Source organism: Suncus etruscus, chromosome 20 (genome assembly GCF_024139225.1).
Source record: "Suncus etruscus isolate mSunEtr1 chromosome 20, mSunEtr1.pri.cur, whole genome shotgun sequence".
NCBI classification, from domain to species: domain Eukaryota; kingdom Metazoa; phylum Chordata; class Mammalia; order Eulipotyphla; family Soricidae; genus Suncus; species Suncus etruscus.
Window position 1 is genome coordinate 30815500 of NC_064867.1, and position 18409 is coordinate 30833908.

At 50.3% G+C, this 18409-nt stretch overlaps 1 protein-coding gene across 1 annotated transcript in view; it reads right to left on the minus strand.

Moving 5' to 3' along the window:
- WNT7A (Wnt family member 7A) overlaps positions 1-13338 on the minus strand; it is a 53782-nt gene extending 40444 nt beyond the window's left edge. Inside the window, exons 1-2 of the mRNA XM_049766540.1 lie at positions 13064-13338; positions 7458-7681 (exon numbers count right to left, since the gene is read on the minus strand). Of these exons, the coding sequence (XP_049622497.1) occupies positions 7458-7681; positions 13064-13134 (295 nt within the window). The 5' untranslated portion in view covers positions 13135-13338. The remainder of the gene's footprint in view (positions 1-7457; positions 7682-13063) is intronic.
- Between the last annotated feature and the right edge of the window lie 5071 nt (positions 13339-18409).

The following is an 18409-nucleotide window of genomic DNA, read 5'->3' on the forward strand; positions in this document are numbered from 1 at the left end:
GACAAAAGCTTATGTTATATGTCACTCATACTCATGGCAGGATCCTTCATAACAGCTGTGATGAAGGGATGACAGGTGAACAGATAAAGGAAGTGGCATCCTCAGTGGGCACTTAAGGCCAGGAGTCGGGAATGTCCTACCTGTCTGAGAATAAGTTATTGTTGAGATCTCTGAGCACACCAACACCATATTGGTTCTATTATAAATACTGACCTACAAATACTGAAATCATGAGTAACAGAAAAGCAGAGGTCAATCTCAGATGCTCGACCCATAGGGTCAGATTGTTGGACGGCAGGGATAGAGCACTTAAGGCCTCCAGGGCTACACTTGAGCAGTGCTGAAGGGTGGAGTTGTGGGCACATGGTGCTGGACAATGTATTAAGGTTGGGAACATTCTTTGCCCACACCTAACACCTATGTCCCAACTCTAAACAATGGTTTTTCTCTCTGCTTTAGTGCCCCAGGAAATATTTCTTCTGTTCTCACTGGTCTGCAAGGATGAAAGGGTAGAAAGCCATTGGTCTACACTGCACCTGCCCAGCTCAGGCTACAGAGACCACAGAGCTCCCTCCAGCCTTGCCCTGTGGTCATACATGCTGCTCGCAGAGTCCCTAAGGTTTGGGCAATGAGGATCTCCCCATGATGCCTACATGGGGTGGAATCATATGTGGACCCTGGACTGAGTGATACTAAGCTGACCTGGCAGTGGACAAATACAGCACCAGTCAAACGATGGGCCACTGGAACACTGACCCAGTGGAGGTGGGTCGCACTGAAAACTGAGTGTGACTGCAAGCAATCCATCCACTTGGCATCCTCCTTGAACCCAAGCAGCACCCCCATTCAGAACCTTCCAGACGTTAGCCCATAGCACTTCCTGTTTGCAGACCTTGAGCTGAACTGCCACCACAGACAAAGCAGGCGGAAGCTTCAAGCCTTGTGAGGGCCCTCGTGAGTTCCCTCAGATGCACACAGGAGTAGAATCTGGGTGTGGAGCAGGTAAGACAGGTGAGGGACAGACAAAGTAGTGTCTGTCTCACATGAGGTCTGTCTCACAGAGAGAGTGACGTGTGAGCTGGGAACTGACAGTGGAAAACAGAAGTGTCCAGGTGCAGATAAGGGATAGGGCAGGGCTAGGGATCAGAAGACCAGCAATGCTACAGGAGACAGCTAGGATGGTCTCCTTAATGTCGCTGAAGGATCAGGGCATTATGGGTATTTTGTGCTCAGAAACTTGGGGATCAGGCAGGAAGATGCCATTACCCCAGTGCCCTGGACATCCTGAGGGGCTGGCAGGGTAGAGTGGGCAGACAGAGAGTGGTAAAATTTTCCTGAAGGTGGAGATGTGGACCAAGAGCGGTGATGAAAGTAGGGAGAGGACCTGCACAGTGAATTTGAGGATCAAAAGGCTAACTCAGATCTACAGAGACAAGAAGAAAGTGTCTCCTCAGTCCACATCAGGAGGATGAAAGCAGAACCTGCACCCCAACTCCCCCTTTCATCTTTAGGTCAGATGCCATTCAGGAGGTGCCCTTGGTGTTGGATGGTAGGGTCTGGAGAAAGAACACCCCACACAGCAGAGACCAGGTGGAAGCAGGGATTCCAGAAGAAGTCAAGGCAGGTTGGTGAATGGGGCAAGAGATCTGAAGGTGGGTGGATAGCAAGATGAGGGCAAACCAGCATCCCAGCCACATGGGAGAACATCATGAGCTAGAGTTCAGCACTGTGGGCAGGGAACAATCAATTATTGGGATTTGGGGGAAAAAAAGGAATCCACAGTCCTGAATGGGGGTCTTGTATATGGACAGCCGAATGAAGGGGGTCTCTGGAAATTAAAACTAGTACAGCAGGCCAGGCTTTGGCTTTCTATATAGACAACCCAGGATTGATCCCCAACACCCCATAGTCTCCTGAGTACCCTCAGGAGTGATCCCTGAATGCAGAGCCATAAGTAAGATCCAAAATCTAAATCCACAACAAGCAAAGAATAAACCACCAGAGGACCCAGAATTCTGTTCCTGGTGTTGGCTTCAAGTACACAAATGTCAGGGAAGATACATGCCCACATATGATTACTGCATCATGATTCACAACAACCAGGAACTAATCAAGCACCCAAAACTGGGATAAAGACATCAAAGTTGGGGTCAAAACAATAGTATAGTGGGAAGGACTCTTTACTTGAACATGCCTGACACGGATTCAATCCCCAGTATTTTATATGGTTCCCCAAGCCCTCCTGAGAGCAGAACCAGAAACAATCTCTGACATTGTGAGGATGAAAAGAAAATGATGGAAGGAAGGAAGGAAGGAAGGAAGGAAGGAAGGAAGGAAGGAAGGAAGGAAGGAAGGAAGGAAGGAAGGAAGGAAGGAAGGAAGGAAGGAAGGGAGGGAGGGAGGGAGGGAGGTAGAGAGGGAGGGAGGGAGGGAGGAAGGAAGGGAGGGAGGGAGGGAAGATGGGAGGGAGGGAGGGAGGAAGAAAGGGAAAAAGGAAGGAAGGAAGGAAAGAAGGAAGAAAGAAAGAAAGAAAGAAAGAAAGAAAGAAAGAAAGAAAGAAAGAAAGAAAGAAAAGAAGAAAGAAAGAAAGAAAGAAGAAAGAAAGAAAGAAAGAAAGAAAGAAAGAAAGAAAGAAAGAAAGACAGAAAGAAAGAAAGAGAGGGAGGGAGGGAGGAAGAAAGTGAAAAAGGAAGGAAGGACAGAAGGGAGGCAGAAAGGAAGGCAGAAAGAAAGAAAGAAAGAAAGAAAGAAAGACAGAAAGAAAGAAAGAAAGAAAGAAAGAAAGAAAGAAAGAAAGAGAGAAAGAGAGAAAGAAAGAGAGAAAGAAAGAGAAAGAGAGAAAGAAATAAGGAAGGAAAGAAAGAAAGAGAGAAAGAGTCTGTGTTCAGAATGGGACACTCCTAAGCAGGAGGAAAGAGACACCTTGAATTCTGCTGTGACACAGGTGGAATCACAGAGGGTGAGTCTAAGGGACATCAGGTAAAAGTAGAAAAGACGCATCCAGGTCATGGCACACCATACTAGATGAAGAAACAAAGCAGGGGAGAGGCAAAGTCCACTGAAAACAAACCCAGTCTGTGATAGACTGAGATACTCTCAGGGGCAGAGAAGGGAGGAAGAGAAGGGTCCATGGGGGACAAGGAATAAAGGCACATTGGTGCTGAGTGTAGTTAACTGTACCTCTAAAACGTATCAATAAATAAGTTACATTAAAAAACATAACTATAAGTTATATTTTATATATAGCTAATATATAGAGTTACATATAGTTAATAATATATTTAAGGGGCTAATCTCCAAAATATACAAGGCACTGACAGAACTTTACAAAAAAAAAAAAACATCTAATCCCATCAAAAAATGGGGAGAAGAAATGAACAGACACTTTAACAAAGAAGAAATACACATGGCCAAAAGACACATGAAAAAATGCTCCACATCACTAATCATCAGGGAGATGCAAATCAAAACAACGATGAGATACCACCTCACACACAAGAGAATGGCACACATCACAAAGAATGAGAATAAACAGTGTTGGCAGGGATGTGGAGAGAAAGGAACTCTTATCCACTGCTGGTGGGAATGCCGTCTAGTTCAACCTTTATGGAAAGCTATATGGAGATTCCTCCAAAAACTGGAAATCGAGCTCCCATATGATCCAGCTATACCACTTCTAGGAATATACCCTAGAAACATAAAAATACAATACAAAAACCTCTTCCTTACACCTATATTCATTGCAGCACAATTTACCATAGCAAGACTCTGGAAACAACCAAGATGCCCTTCAACAGACGAATGGCTAAAGAAACTGTGGTACATATACACAATGGAATATTATGCAGCTGTCAGGAGAGATGAAGTCATGAAATTTTCCTATACATGGATGTACACAGAATCTATTATGCTGAGTGAAATAAGTCAGAGAGAGAGAGAAAAACGCAGAATGGTCTCACTCATCTATGGGTTTTAAGAAAAATGAAAGACATTCTTGCAATAATAATTTTCAGACACAAAAGAGAAAAGAGCTGGAAGTTCCAGCTCACCTCAGAAAGCTGACCACAAAGAGTGATGAGTTTATTTAGAGAAATAACTACATTTTGAACTGTCCTAATAATAAGAATGTATGAGGGAAATGGAGAGCCTGTTTAGAGTACAGGCGGGGGTCGGGTGGGGAGGAGGGAAACTTGGGACATTGGTGATGGGAATGTTGCACTGGTGATGGGGGGGTGTTCTTTACATGACTGAAACCCAAACACAATCATGTATGTAATCAAGGTGTTTAAATAAAAAAGAAAAGAAAAGAAAAAGAAATTTAAGGTTTAATTTATAACCTTGCATGATCTTACCAGACCTCTAAAAAAATAATAATAATATATTTTATGTGTCTATATTTTATATATAACTATAAGTTATAGTAATTAATATAACCATACAAATATAGCATAATAATTATATGAATAAATAGAAAATAAGTCATATTGATAATTAACCCATCAATAAATTTATTGACTCCTGTCAATATATTTATTTAAGTACATTCATAATGTAAAAATATCAAAACTAAAACAAACTAGAGACAGAGTATAAGCGTTAAGGTCCAGCTTACATGTGACCCACTCTAGTATGACCCCTGGCACAACCTGGTCTCCAAGCATGGCTGGCTGCCATGTTGAGCCCACCAAGTCCTGCTGGGGTAGTGTGGATAACCCAGCAATGCAGGGTCTCAGCAGCATGGCATCCTTAGTCTCTAAGACTAAGGATGCTCATCTTTGGCTCCTTGCAGTATAGGCATCCAGACTCCACTCACACACTTACCCAACTCTCATCCACCCATGTTTCTGCCTGTTATTCCTCATCCCAGAATCCCATCACTGTCCAGTGTCATCTTTCAGCCACCTCCACTCAGCAGTGCTCCTACATTGCAGCTGCCACCTGGTTATATTTCATGCTCTACCATGCTCCCACCATGCTCCATCCATCAAGGACCACTCTATTCCCCAGACTGAATCACATTCTTCCTCCCATCAAGAACCTTATGTTGGAACCTTAAGTAGCTCAGAATGGGACCATATACCCATAGACAAAGCCTTTCAAAAGGCTATTAAGTTCAAAGGATACCTTAAGCAGGGGTTCAAATCCCTTCTGGGGCTTTTGTAAGAAGAGGTAACAGGCACACCCTATCCAAGCCAAGGACAGAAGCCTCAGGAGAAGTGTCATGATTTTGACTTCTGCCTCCCAACTAGTGGTGTAGTGAATGTCTGTAGTTCAGCCCCAGCTTGTGGCCCAGGCCCTCAGGCCTGACTACTGTGGTAATGCAATGACTACTGTGGGTAGTTCGGGGCGGACACAGGCTGAAAGCCAAGCCAACGAGCTGGCTAGTCAGAGAGAAGCTAAGCACTGTGGAGGGAGGAAGACTGAGGTTTATTCTTCAGGCCCTGAGTCTAGGATCATGGCAGTGATGCTGGAAGTACATCCTGGCAGCCCTGAGGCAGAATAAACCTGAATGAAGTAATGGCCCTCCACAACTTAAGAAAGGTGGTATCTCCTAAATTTCCATGACTAGAAAAGTCGTGGAAAGTCTCCTTTTTTGTTTTTATTTATGTTTTTGTTTTTTTTTGTTTTGGGCCACACCTAGTGATGCTCAGGGGTTACTCCTGGTTATGTGCCCAGAAATTGCTCCTGGCTTGGGGGACCATATGGGATGCCAGGGGATGGAACCACGGTCCGTCCTAGGTTAGTGCATTTAAGGAAGATGCCCTACTGCTTGTGCCACCGCTCTGGCCCCAGAAAGTCTCCTTCTTAAAGAAAGTCTCGATCCTCACCTGGCATAAGCCCACTGCCTTCTTGAACCCTTCCCAGAGAATATTAAAGGAAAGCACAGGCATAGAATAGAAGTAGAATAGAGTGGAATAGAGTAGAAGTTGAAGAGGGACAAATGTGCTTTCTCGTAATGTGGGATGAAGAGTCAGTGTTAGGGTCTCACCTATATCACTCCAAATGCCTTCTTCCTCATTCACAGTTCCATACTGAACAAAAACTACATCTCCCAGATTCCTTTGCAGCCAGGTGACCACATAACTCCATTCTGAACAATGAGATGTAAGCAAAGGAATGGGGATGTGCTTCTGCAAAGCCTCTTTCCTGCAGGTGTCCAGAGTGTGAACTGAGCGGTGAGTGCTCCCCACTTCAAAGCATTTGGGCTCCTCACTCCTCACTCTGAAAGGCAGCTGGTTATTATCAGAAGGAGGTCACCCCATATTGTGCATAAGGGCAATGATGCTAGAAGTCTACCTGGCAGTATGTTTTTGGGTCCTGCAGCAGTGCATGGACAAACCTAGGCACCAGAAGGAAGTGATGGGTGGGAAGAAGGGAGATAGGAAGAGGAGATGGGGAAGAATGAAGGGGAAGGGTGTTAGATAAGGAAAGTGGGAAGGGGAGACAGGAGATAGGAAGAAGGGAGATAGGGAGTGGGAGAGGAGATGAGGAAAGAGAGCAGGTGGGGACAGAAGACAGAGCAGCCCTGGGCTCCAGGACCCCCTACCTGTCCACTAGGGCATCACCACAAGGACTGAGCCACAGACTGAGTCAGGGGAGCTCAGCTATGTCCATGGGAGGGTCTGCAGGATGCATAAGGGGGACATTGAAGGGAGGACCAGGGACAGATCAGTTGCTACTGATTTTTATTCTCATGGAGTTTTCTGATGTAGGGGTGGAAGAGACAAATCAGGGGTGCATATGGCGGGAGAATCCCTGCAACCTAAAGAACCCCTCAAAGGGAACCTGGCTTCTGGGTGTAATGTAGCCTACAGAACCTACCATCGAGACTCCATTCACTGCAGCAGAGATCAGGCGAGCAGCCTACCTGAGACTGCCAGCAAACAGGGTCCTAAGTTAGGACTGACCACTGACCAGTAGAGTGAGTGGGGAAGAGCGGGGACGTCAGTAGGAAGTGATGAAACCTTAGGGGAGTGATGCTAGCTTTCAGCATTCTACCTTAGCTACCATGGGCACATATATGATTCAAGTTCCCAAATCAGCCAGCTACAAGACCCCATTGATAAGTGAGAGATTTGTCAAGTTGCAACTCTGAAAAAAAAAAATCACATCATCCTTGGGGCCAGAGAGATAGCACAGCAGTAGGGCATTTACTTTGTATGCAGCTGACCCGGGGAGGAACCTGGTTCAATTCCCAGCATCCCATATGGTCCCCCAGCCTGTCAGGAGTAATTTCTTAGTGTAGAGCCAGGGAGTAACCCCTGAGCACAGCTGGGTATGACCCAGAAACCAATTAATCACTAAAATAAATAAAGTATTTAAAAAAAAAATCACATCATCCATCTGGTTAGTGTTGGGTCAATGAGAGTGGGATGGTGGCAAGGAGTCCCGAGACAAGTCAGGCCATCGGAAGGGCCTTCATGAGGGTGTGGGCTGGGGTCTGGGCCAGTACATACCCACTTTGAGCTCCTTCCCAAAGACTGTGCGCTCCCCCAATGCTGAGCAGTTCCAGCGGCCATTGCGGAACTGAAACTGACACTCGTCTAGCCCCATTTGGGAACCTTCTCCTATGACGATTATGGCGTCGGGCCGGCTCTGGCAGATCGCCCGCTGTCTGGGAGCCAGGCCTGGGATCTTGTTACAGATGATGCTCGCGCCGAGAGCCACCACGGAGAAGCCACTGGAGCAGGGGACAGAGAGAAAGAGAGAAAGCATTAGGCCACCGGGTGGGAGGCCAGGTCTGCAGAACCTCCCAGGGTGTTGAGCCTCGCTGCCCTCAACCCCACCCTTCCCAGCAGGAGTCTCCCAATTTGTTTTTCTGCACCCCCTCACATTCATGCATTTCTAGTTCCACATTGTCATTGTGCAAACCTGTGCATTCAGCATTGGAGAGGCTTGATTGCCTTTTGAGATACCAAAAAAAAACAAAAGATGCCGTGTGCCATGCATATCGTGGGGGAGCGAACAAAGCAATGGCTATGGTAGGATCGGTGGAGATGCATTTAAAAGCTACAGAGAATATAAAACTTGGTATGGTTCAGTGGTAAAGCTACAAAGGTGAGTAAGAAATGATCAGTCCCACCTCACACACAGAGGAAGACAGGGAAAACATGGTGGGTCTGAAGCTGTCCATTAAGAACACAATTGTTAGGACTGAACTGATTGTAACAGCGGGTAGAACACTTACTTGCATTACATGTAGCTTATACAGATTTGATCCCTGGCAGCCCATATGGTTCCCTGAGCCCACTAAGAGTGATCTCTGAGTTCAAGGCCAGAAGTAAGTCCTGAGCACCACAGCTGTAGCCCAAAAATTAAAAAACAAAATTTTTAAGCAAAAGTGTTGGGACTCAGTTGAATGAGGTGGAACCAGGGAGAGTGTAAGGTACTTTCCTTACAAGCAACCAAACCCAGTTCTATTCCTGGTACTGTATATGGTCTCCTGTGCACTGCCTGGTATGATTCAAATCCTCTCCCCATCACACACATCCCCAAAACACAACAGTCCATTGGTAGGAAGATAGCCCAGAGGAGCCAGTGCATGTATGTGCGTTCTGGGGTTCCCCCACCACCACCAGCAGAGGCCCTGGTAGCTGCTGGCACCATTAGGACCTAAACATTTCATGGTCCAAAGGGGGACCATTTGAATCACAACTGAGTCATTGGAAATGACCCCAGGCTCCTTAGACCACTGCTTAAGAGACCTCTCCCCAAATTACACACATGTTCATATATGTGTTATATACTCTCTTGTAGGTTATACTCTCTTGTAGGTCAGTGAATGTTTTGTAATTGAAGAGAAAACAAAAGCGTCACCAGACATGGTGACTAAAAGTTCCTGATTCCCTCCTGCCTGCAGCAGATAGCAGCCCTCGATGGGGGAGCCCAGAGGGTGCTGTGGGGCTCCCTTGAGGAGCTCCAGAGATGAACAGAGGGCACAAAAGCCAACAACAGCCATGGTGACACATATGGCTCTGCCTCTCAGGAAGCAGGGAACACCTCTGTGATGACAGTTCAGGGCACTAGACAGGGAAGGGGACCCCAAGGGGAAGGAGACCCACTTTAGTTGGGTGCTCAAGGTGAACTGACACAGGTAGGTGAGAACAGAACAAGGTTCCTGATTGCTCTATGAAGCTATGGGAAAAGTCTGGGAGTATATCCGGGTCAAAGGGCACAGACAATGTGGTTCCTGGGAAGGAGGCTGGACAGGGATGGCCCTAGATGAGCAGAAACCTATTGAAGCTAGCTAGTGCAGATCAGGCTCTGGAGGGCAGAGGGCGCTGTTCTGAATCAAGGCTGTGACAGATGGGAGGGCTAGAAGTGGGGAGTGGCATGCCCCCCCCCCAAGCCCACCATCTAGAACCCTGGAGGAACAGAAGAGAGTCCGAGAGAGCAACTGATCTTAGTGGCAGTGGCAATGATGGAACTTGCTGATGGATTCATAAACATGTCAGCTGAGGGGAGAATGGGAAAAGGGGAGGGGACCCTTCCTCAGACACCCTCAAGAGGCTCCCCCACCCCCATCTTTGCAGAGCTTTCCTTTAGCCTTTCCATGCCTCTGCCACTGCTTTCAGAGAGAAGACCTGAAGTGATGATTGCCCATTGGCTGCCCTGCCAGCGCCTGCTAAGTACCTCACACTTTCCAGCCAGGGCCTCAGGAAGGAAAGTGCAACTGGAGGTGAGTTTCTTAAAGTCAGGCTCACCTGAAAGTGAGTCCTCACCCATCAGTCATGTGACCTCCTGCTTCCCCTTTCTAACCAGTCCTGCTCACTCTCCTGACATTGTAGCCTATGGTGTGCACAGAAATGGGTACATATGTGGGCATATGTAGGTATGTGTGTGTTTCTCTGTGTTGGCCCTGCTCAGTAATATCTCCCTCACAGGCTCCTGGAAGGTTTAGTTCACTGGCTCACTGTTAGTGTTTTGTATTTTTGGTTTCCATTTTGTTTTCGTTTGGGGGCCACATCCAGCAGTGCTTGAGTTCAGGGCTTATGCTCAGGGCTTACTCCTGGCAATGCTGGGAGACCATAGGAGATGTCAGAATGCTGCATGCAAGGCTAGCCAGCCACTCCCCATTGTCCTATGGCTCTGGCTATAATATCCCTTGGGGTTCCTGTATAAATGATTCAGGGACCTTCGGGGCATGGTCCTACAGCACAGCAGAAGCTCCTGAAAATGTGTGGAATGCAGCCGTGAGCTTTCGTGGAATCCTGACCACGTGCCAAGGCGTCCGCAGGTGCAGCTGCAAACATTCCCCTGAGTGAACTTTCAGATAGCCCTGCTGGGCAGACACGGCCAGCCCCGTTTCATATCCCCGAACACAGGCCCAGAGCAAGATCCAGAGGCAGGCAGTGGGCAGGGACCTGGCTAGGTGCCATTCCTGCCTCTGGCCCCAAGGAGAGTCTTGCCCAGAGCCAGAGGGCTTGTGGAAGGGGCAAAGCCACAGCAGGCACTTTAGGGCAGGAGTCTGAGACAGCCCTGACCAAGGGATGTCGTTAGAATGTCCAGGAGCGGGCCCGGAGAGATAGCACAGCGGTGTTTGCCTTGCGAGCAGCCAATCCAGGACCAAAGGTGGTTGGTTCGAATCCCGGTGTCCCATAGGGTCCCCCGTGCCTGCCAGGAGCTATTTCTGAGCAGACAGCCAGGAGTAACCCCTGAGCACCACCGGGTGTGGCCCAAAAACAAAAAAAAAACAACAAAAAAAAGAATGTCCAGGAGCAAGGTCACAGGAGCAGGCTGAGAAGTCAGGCAAGTGATGGCCCTCTCTGCCCTTCAGGCTCCCTCTAGAAAGAGGGGATTGATCATTGGTCCCCACCTCACTGCCTTCTGTAATTTTTGTTTGTTTGTTTGTTTTTGGGCCACACCCCATGACACTCAAGGGTTACTCCTGGCTATGGGCTCAGAAATCACTCCTGGCTTGGGGGACCATATGGGAAGCCAGGGGATCGAACCGTGGTCTGTCCTAGGTCAGCGCGTGCAAGACAAATGCCCCACTGCTTGTGCCACCGTTCCAGCCCCTCCTGTGAAATTTTAATGTGTTCAAAGAAGTCACAAAGAAGTACCAGACACATACATAACAAGTACTGGTACTACTATAATACTACTAGTATTATTACTACCACTGCCTGTCATGACTGTTATGCCTGCTATTACCACTATTACTTGTTGTAACTAGTAAATTAATTAATAAATTAATTCTTTTAATTAGTAAATTAATATTATTGTGACTATTACCTTTATCACTTGCATAAACGAACCTCAATTTTGTTTGTTTTTGTTTGGGGGCCACACCCGGCCATGCTCAGGGCTTCCTGGCTCTGCACTCAAACTTGGGGTGTGTGGGTAGGGGAATAAAATGGGATGCCAGGGATCAAACCTGGTCTGCCACAGGAAAGTTTGGCGAGTGCCCTACCCTCTGTCCCATTGCTCCAGCCCTATAAACCTTCATTTTAACAAGCAGCAAATGCTTCAGATAACTCGAACTAGGCAAATCAATTAAGAACGAGGTGAAATCAAAACTAATCAGAGCCAGTCACAGTTGAGGGGCTTGTAGGGGACCTGAACCCTTTTGCCCATTTTGCAGAGGAATACATGGAGGTTGAGTGGGCAGCAGGCTTGGGCCCCCAATCTCCTCACAGTCCTCTCCTGACCAGGACGTGGATGAGGGTAGGAGCAGACCATGGCAGAATCCCATCAGGGCCTCCCCCCAAGCAGCTGGAGTGTGGGGGGGGGGCGCTGTTGGAGTCCCAGCACAAGTCAGCAGGAGTACCTGCCAGTGGTGGCAGGCAGGGCAGGGCAGGGCAGGGCAGGACAGGGCAGCCAGGGGGTGTGAATCTCTGTTGTTTCCTGCCCTGTCCGTCTGTCCGTCCGTTTCTCCGCCCTGGTTCTAATGAAAATGGGAGATAAAGCCCAATCAGCAGACCAGCTTCCTGGATGAGGATGCCAGCGCTGGGCCAGGAGGGAGATGAAAGCAGGGGACCATGCGAGCTAGCCAGCCGGCGGGCAAATCGATACCACTTAGAGCTGCCGCCCCACAGCCGCCTCCCCGCGCGCACCTGCCGGCCAAAGACCGCTGGCTCCCGGGGTACAGGGGTGATGAGGTGCCGCTCCTTTCCACAGCCTGGAGACCCTTTCTTCCCCAAAGCCGGGGGCGGGGGGAGGCGCAGGACCCTCCTGAGAACCCCAGTTTCACACACACGACCTCCCCCAATACAAAGGGGGATTGGCTCTGTGCGCCCCATTTCCTCCTGGAAGCCAGAGCCCTCTCCACCTGCCAGAAAAGCTGGGGTGAAGCTAAGCGGGGAGGGCAGCCTCGATGCCCTGTTTTAGGGAGCTGGGTGCCCCATCACTAGTCATCTCTTGCTACCTTTGTGTGCGTGTGTGTGTGCGCGCGCGGGTGGATGGGTGAGTTTTGGAGGGCTTTGTGGTTAGCTCCGTCCGGCTGTGCCAAGGTGCCAGGGTGCCAGGGTGGCAGGGTGGCAGGGCTGTGCGCGTTTGCGGGCGCACATCCCTCCCTCTTTCCTCCGGGTACCTGTTCCCTACCTCCCCAACCCAACCCACCCGCCTCTGGGCATCGCCCTGGCTTAGAAGCGGCTGTGCCTGCGCTCAGGGGCACAGAATTTTTCTGAGGCTGAAGCTCTCCAGAGAAAGAAAGGCTGCAGACCCCATTCACAATGGTTTGGGGGGGGGGGCTTAGTGCCCATCTCCACGGATTCCTTGGAGAGACTGACCTTCCTTCCTTCCTTCCTTTCCCAGCCTGCAAACCTTCTTTCCTTCCCCAGCGTCCCCCAAAGTTGAAATGTCCCCTTGGCTCTTTTGGGGATCCCAGGACTCCCATGTCCTCAGGAGGGAGACCCCTTATGCCCTGTGGCCTTTGGAGCTAGCTCTGAGCACCCCCTGAAGAGCCCACTTACAGGGGGCTTTTGTGCGCCTAAGGGACCTCTCCAAGCGAGCGCGCACTGGAGAAGTTGGGGACCCGCGCGGTCAGTCCCAAATGCCCGGGACCCCTCCCATTTGGCCTGGCAGGGTCGAGGGTGCAGGGTCAGGGTTCGAGGGCCCTTACCCGATCCGGAGGTAGACCATGCCCAGGCTGAGAAAGAGGTGGCCAAGGCAGCGCCGCGCTTTGGCGTTCATAGTCCCCGCTGGCCACCGGGGCTGTGCTGCTCCAGCGGGCCGGCCCCGGCTGGGGCAATCACCATAGCCCGCTCCCCCTGGAAGGCACGGACCGGGGTGTGGGGGTCCCCGGGATCGAATGTCACCCGGGGGGGGCACCCTCGGGAGCCACGCAGAGGGTGGAAACGCGGAGCGCAGGGGCGAGCGAGGCCGGGCTGCGCGCTAGGGAGCTGGCCGGTGCAAATGCGTAAAGGCGCGGGGAGCCTCCGGAGCCTCGGGAGCCGCCCGCCCCCGCTCCTCCCCGGTCCGCCCTCCTCCCGGAGCCCCCGCCCCGCGCCCCGAGGCCCCACGCGCTCCCTCGGCGCCCTCTCCCGGCTCTGGGGTGCGGGGCAGTGGGGAAGGCCACGACCCGGAGGCGTCCCCCTGTCTCTAGGGTCTCTAGGGCCAAAGGATCAAGGTGTGGGAGGCTGGAAGACTCAGGGATGAGATGGGAGCACCTCTCGCCTCCACTCCGCTTGGAGAGTTCCTCTGCCAAGTACAGGGGATGCTTGCGAGCGGGTTCCCCTTTTGGGGGGTTTAGGAGGGTCTCTCCCTTTTCCCCAGTGCGTCTGGAAAGGCATGAAGAGGAGCATCTTCTTTCCACATCTCCCTCTGTCCATTCAAGGGGGTGCTGGCAGGTGGGTCCCCGCTCCCCTGCGCGCTGTCCGAGTCCAGTCGAGCCAGATGAGGTTTCACCGGCCCGCGCTGAACCGAGTTTTTTTGGGGGGTGCCGCGCGCTCGAGGCGACACTTGGTGGACACGGAGGAGTGGTGCAGCTCGACCTCTCCAGCCAGTGTCCAAACATCGCCTAGAGTGCTTGGTTGTCAGGCTAGGAAAGGCACCCTAGGTACAGTGATCAGGATTCTGTTGGAATCAAGTCACAGATGGAGAAATTGAGGTTCAAGGGCGTGAAAGGGGTTCGCTCCAATCAGGGACCAAGTGCACGGCAGAGGTTGGGGAGAACAAGGTCCCACCCTGTCCCCAGGCCTCCCCGTTTTTTAAAACTTGATTAATTGATTAGTTGGTTGGTTTGGGGGCCACACCAGCTGCCCTCATGGGTCAATCCTGACTCTGCACTCAGAAATCGCCCCCTCCTCCAGGCAGGCTGAGGGACCACATGGGATGCCGGGAATCTAACAGAGTCCCTCCTGGGTCAGTTGCATGCAAGGCAACCCCCCCCCCACACACACACACCGCTACACTATCTCTCCAGCCCACTGAACTACTTTTTCAAATGACTTAGGAGTTTGCCCAAATCCATTGTTCCTGAGTCTTTTCTCATCTCAGAATATCTGGGCCAGGCACCATGGTAGGCAGCGTGGACATCAGGACCAGAAGTGACTTGAGACGTAATTTCAGCTGTCAAGGGAGCTGTGAGGATGCAGAGATGGAGTTGGGTGCAGAGGAGGGATGCTCTTCAGAGATTCAAGGGGATGGAGACCCTTATTTCTGAATATTCCATAGCCACTGAGACGGGCACATTCTGGGCAGCTTTGATGTCAGTGGCAGGTTCTCTGGGAAGATACTGAAGGGGCTGGAAGGAAGCAGGAGTGCCTGAATACAGAAGCGCCCCTAACTGCTCAGGGATACCTTCTGGGGGAGCAAAAGGTCAGGTGGAGGCAGACAGAAAGGGGGCACAGACAGGAATTGGGGGTTCCCATGAGGGAGCGAGTGGGGTCCTTAAATGCTACTCTATGACAACTCTCTGAGGACACCTTGCATGGATGCTGGGTTTTCGGGGTCCTCCTGCTTCTGAGGCTGCTGAGGACCTGAAAGGTCAAGCCTTCAGAGGCAAGACTAGTAGCTGGAGAAAACCTGGGAACCTTCAGCTCCCACATAAAGTGCCTGCGGTGCAGGGCCAGAAGGAGTCCAAAACTATGGAGAGGCCTGTATGTAGCTTAGTCCCAATTGGGATGTGTTAGCAAGACCTCTGCCCAGGAGCATCCAGAGGACCCCAGCTCTCATCCTCTCAGCCTGCAACCTGCAACCTCCACCTTCCCAACCTCTAGCTTCCCAGCCTTCAACTTTTTCAGCCAAGCCCAGTGGCTCATATCATCAATACTCTCCCTAACATGTAGGCATGTTATCTTATGTTTGGGGGAGGGTGTCTCTCCTAGCAGCAGTAATGCTGTGACCTTGTGTAGAAAGGCTGACATGTTGGGGTCGGAGCAGTGGCACAAGTGATGGTAAGGTATCTGCCTTGTGCATGCTAGCCTAGGACAGACCTCAGTTCGATCCCCCAGCATCCCATATGGTCTCCCAAGCCAGGAGTGATTTCTGAGCGCATAGCAAGGAGTAACCCCTGAGCGTCACCGGGTGTGGCACAAAAACCAAAAAAAAAAAAAAAAAAAGGCTGACATATTGAGAAACTTGCCAAACCCCCATGTTAGTGGTTTCTCTGTGTAGATGGAGGGAAAGCTGAGTGAGGGACCTGGAGCACTGGGGATATTTAAGGGTCCTGCTTCCTCTTCCTCCTCCTCTCACACCACAGATGAATGCAGAATTGAGCTTTGGATCTAGTTATCCCAAAGTACCACTCCAGGGTCTTCTCCCCCTGGGTCTTGTCTTTCATCAGACAAACCACACATCCTGGTCACAAATACTAGGGGACACTCAGGACTGAGATGTCGAGGCAATGGCTGGCGCATAGCAATGGCAGAGGCAATGCCAGAGTCTGCGGGCCTCATTGCAGCTGTGAGGAACTTAATGTTTCTCATGAAGATGACAGTAGCCCTTGCTCAGTGCAGAAATGTTCCTCATGCAGGTGGCCTTTGCTTAGTTCTAAGCCCTCTAATAAAATGTAAAACCCTTACACTAAAAGCAAGGTGCACTTATGGCTGCTGTTATCATTCCCATCATTTCTTTCTTTTCTTTTCTTTTCTTTTTAATTTTGGGCCACACCTGGTGATGCTCAGGGGTTAATCCTGGCTATGCGCTCAGAAATTGCTTCTGGCTTGGGGGACCAAATGGGACGCCGGGGGGATCGAACCGTGGTCTGTCCTGGGTCAGCAGCGTGCAAGGCAAACGCCCTACCACTGCTCCATCTCTTCTGCTCCGATCTTCCTCATCATTTCTTTCTGCTTTTACAGATGGGGCAGCTAACCCTGCCTCATAGAGAAATGAGCTCAAAGTCCCAACTCCTGTGATGGGTCGCTGGCCTCATGGGTTTTTGAACTTGAAGTGTTTCAGTTTTGACATTTGCCCTTCAATGAGCCTCCTACTAGGAAAAGAAGGTGTTTCAATGTCAACAGGCATTGCAAAGAGTGTAGAAAAAAAGAGGAGGGGACTTCAAAACAAACTGGGTCTGGGAAGGCTGCCTGAAGGGGTCTGGAAAGCATGAGTCCCCTTCACCAGGGAGATAGCAGGAGAACCCTGAGGACCTGCCAAGAAAATAAAGATTCTAGAGGACAGGAACAGGTCAAAGCAGTGACCACAACAGAGGGGCTCTGTCCTCCACTGCCACCTTTGCTTCCCCTGAACTCTGCAGACACATCTTGTGCACTGGCCATCTAGGCTCACTCCACTCCATCCGTCGTCGATGCAGAAACAGGACCCTGTCTTGGTAGCCTTTCACCCCAGCATCCTTGGGACCCCCATCCTGAGTCTCAGTTAAGATCTTCTGGGTCAGAACATCACCTCTGACCCCATGGAGGCAATGCTTTGCAAACTTGGCCTTTTTCCAGGGAGAAAAATTTCCAGGCTATTTCGCCTCTCGTTTGACCAGAGACCAGGGTGATGCTATTTCATGCCCCAGTAGAACCTACTGTAGCCAGTTCCTCATTGTCAGAGCTGTCCCAGTTGCCCAGGCTCTGGTCGCCACTGCCTGATTGGAGGGGACAGGACTCAGCTTTGTACCTGCAGAGGCTCCAGGCCAGCCGCTTTGGTGCCCTCTGCAGGAGAAGGTGGGCAGAAACGCTAGGAAGGGGCAGCAACGATGGTGGGAAGGGAGAGTTTGATCCCAGAGAAGTTACTAGAATCTCTCCTTACCTCAGGTCCCTCATCTGTAAAGTAAGAAAGGTGCTGTGAGATTTGAACCCCCTTTTCTTTACCCCCCCCCCCACACACATATACACAGAATCTGGCATGGAGGAAATGCCACCACGCAGACACTTGTAACAGTGAACTCTAGGGAAGCCATGCAGAATCTCTGGGTTGGGAGAAAAAGGTCCCAACATATGTGTTTGCTTCTTTTTTTTCTTCTGGTCCTGGCTCTATAGCATAATCCAGCCATCAGTTTTGTACTACTGCAGAGAGACAGGGAGGTGTGGAGATTCCCAGGGTCCTGGTGCATGTATCTGGGGGTACTGCTGCATGGAACACTGGAAAACTATGCATGTGATTCATGACTTCAACTCCAGTTCTGTGGATGTCTTACCCCTGAAAACCTTCTGGTCTTCTAGAGGATGCAAGAAGCAAGCTCAGACAGTGCAAGAGGCTGCCCAATCACACAAGAAGACTGGATCCCAAAGCAGGTGAGACAGTCTGCCTGCACAATAGTATTGTGATCCTCAGGAATGAAATAGCCATGTGGCAGTCTGTATGCTACTGAAAGCTGGAGGTGTAGCTCAGTGGCAGAAAACTTGCCTTGTATAAGAGAGGCCCCAGGTTCAGCCCCTAGCACTGCTGTGAATGCTCTTTAACAGAGGTAAAAGACAATGACCATTGGACCGGAGACATAGCATAGAGGTAGGGTGTTTGCCTTGCATGCAGAAGGACAGTGGTTTGAATCCCAGCATTTCATATGGTCCCCCCGAGCCTGCCAGGAGCAATTTCTGAGCGTAGAGCCAGGAGTAACCCCTGAGTGCTGCCAGGTGTGACCCCCCCAAAAAAGACAATGACCATGATAATCACAGCAATAACGTTGGGATCAAGACTTTAGGACTGGGCCAGATAGATAGCACAGCGGTAGTGCATTTGCCTTGCATGTAGCCAACCCAGGACAAATGGTGGTTCAATTCCTGGCATCCCATGTTGTCCCCCGAGCCTGCCAGGGATGATTTCTGAGCACAGAGCCAGGAATAACCCCTGAGCACTGCCAGGTGTGGCCCCAAAACAAACAAACAAAAAACTGTGGGACTGAAAGGGATTTTTTGTTGTTGTTCTGGGGCTATGCCCATGGATGCTCAGGGGTTATCCTGGATCTGCACTCAGGAGTTACTCGTGGTGGTACTCAAGGGACCATATGGGATGCTGGAGACAAAAATCAGGTTGGCCACATGCAAGCATCCTACCCACTGTGCTATCTCTCTGACCCCTG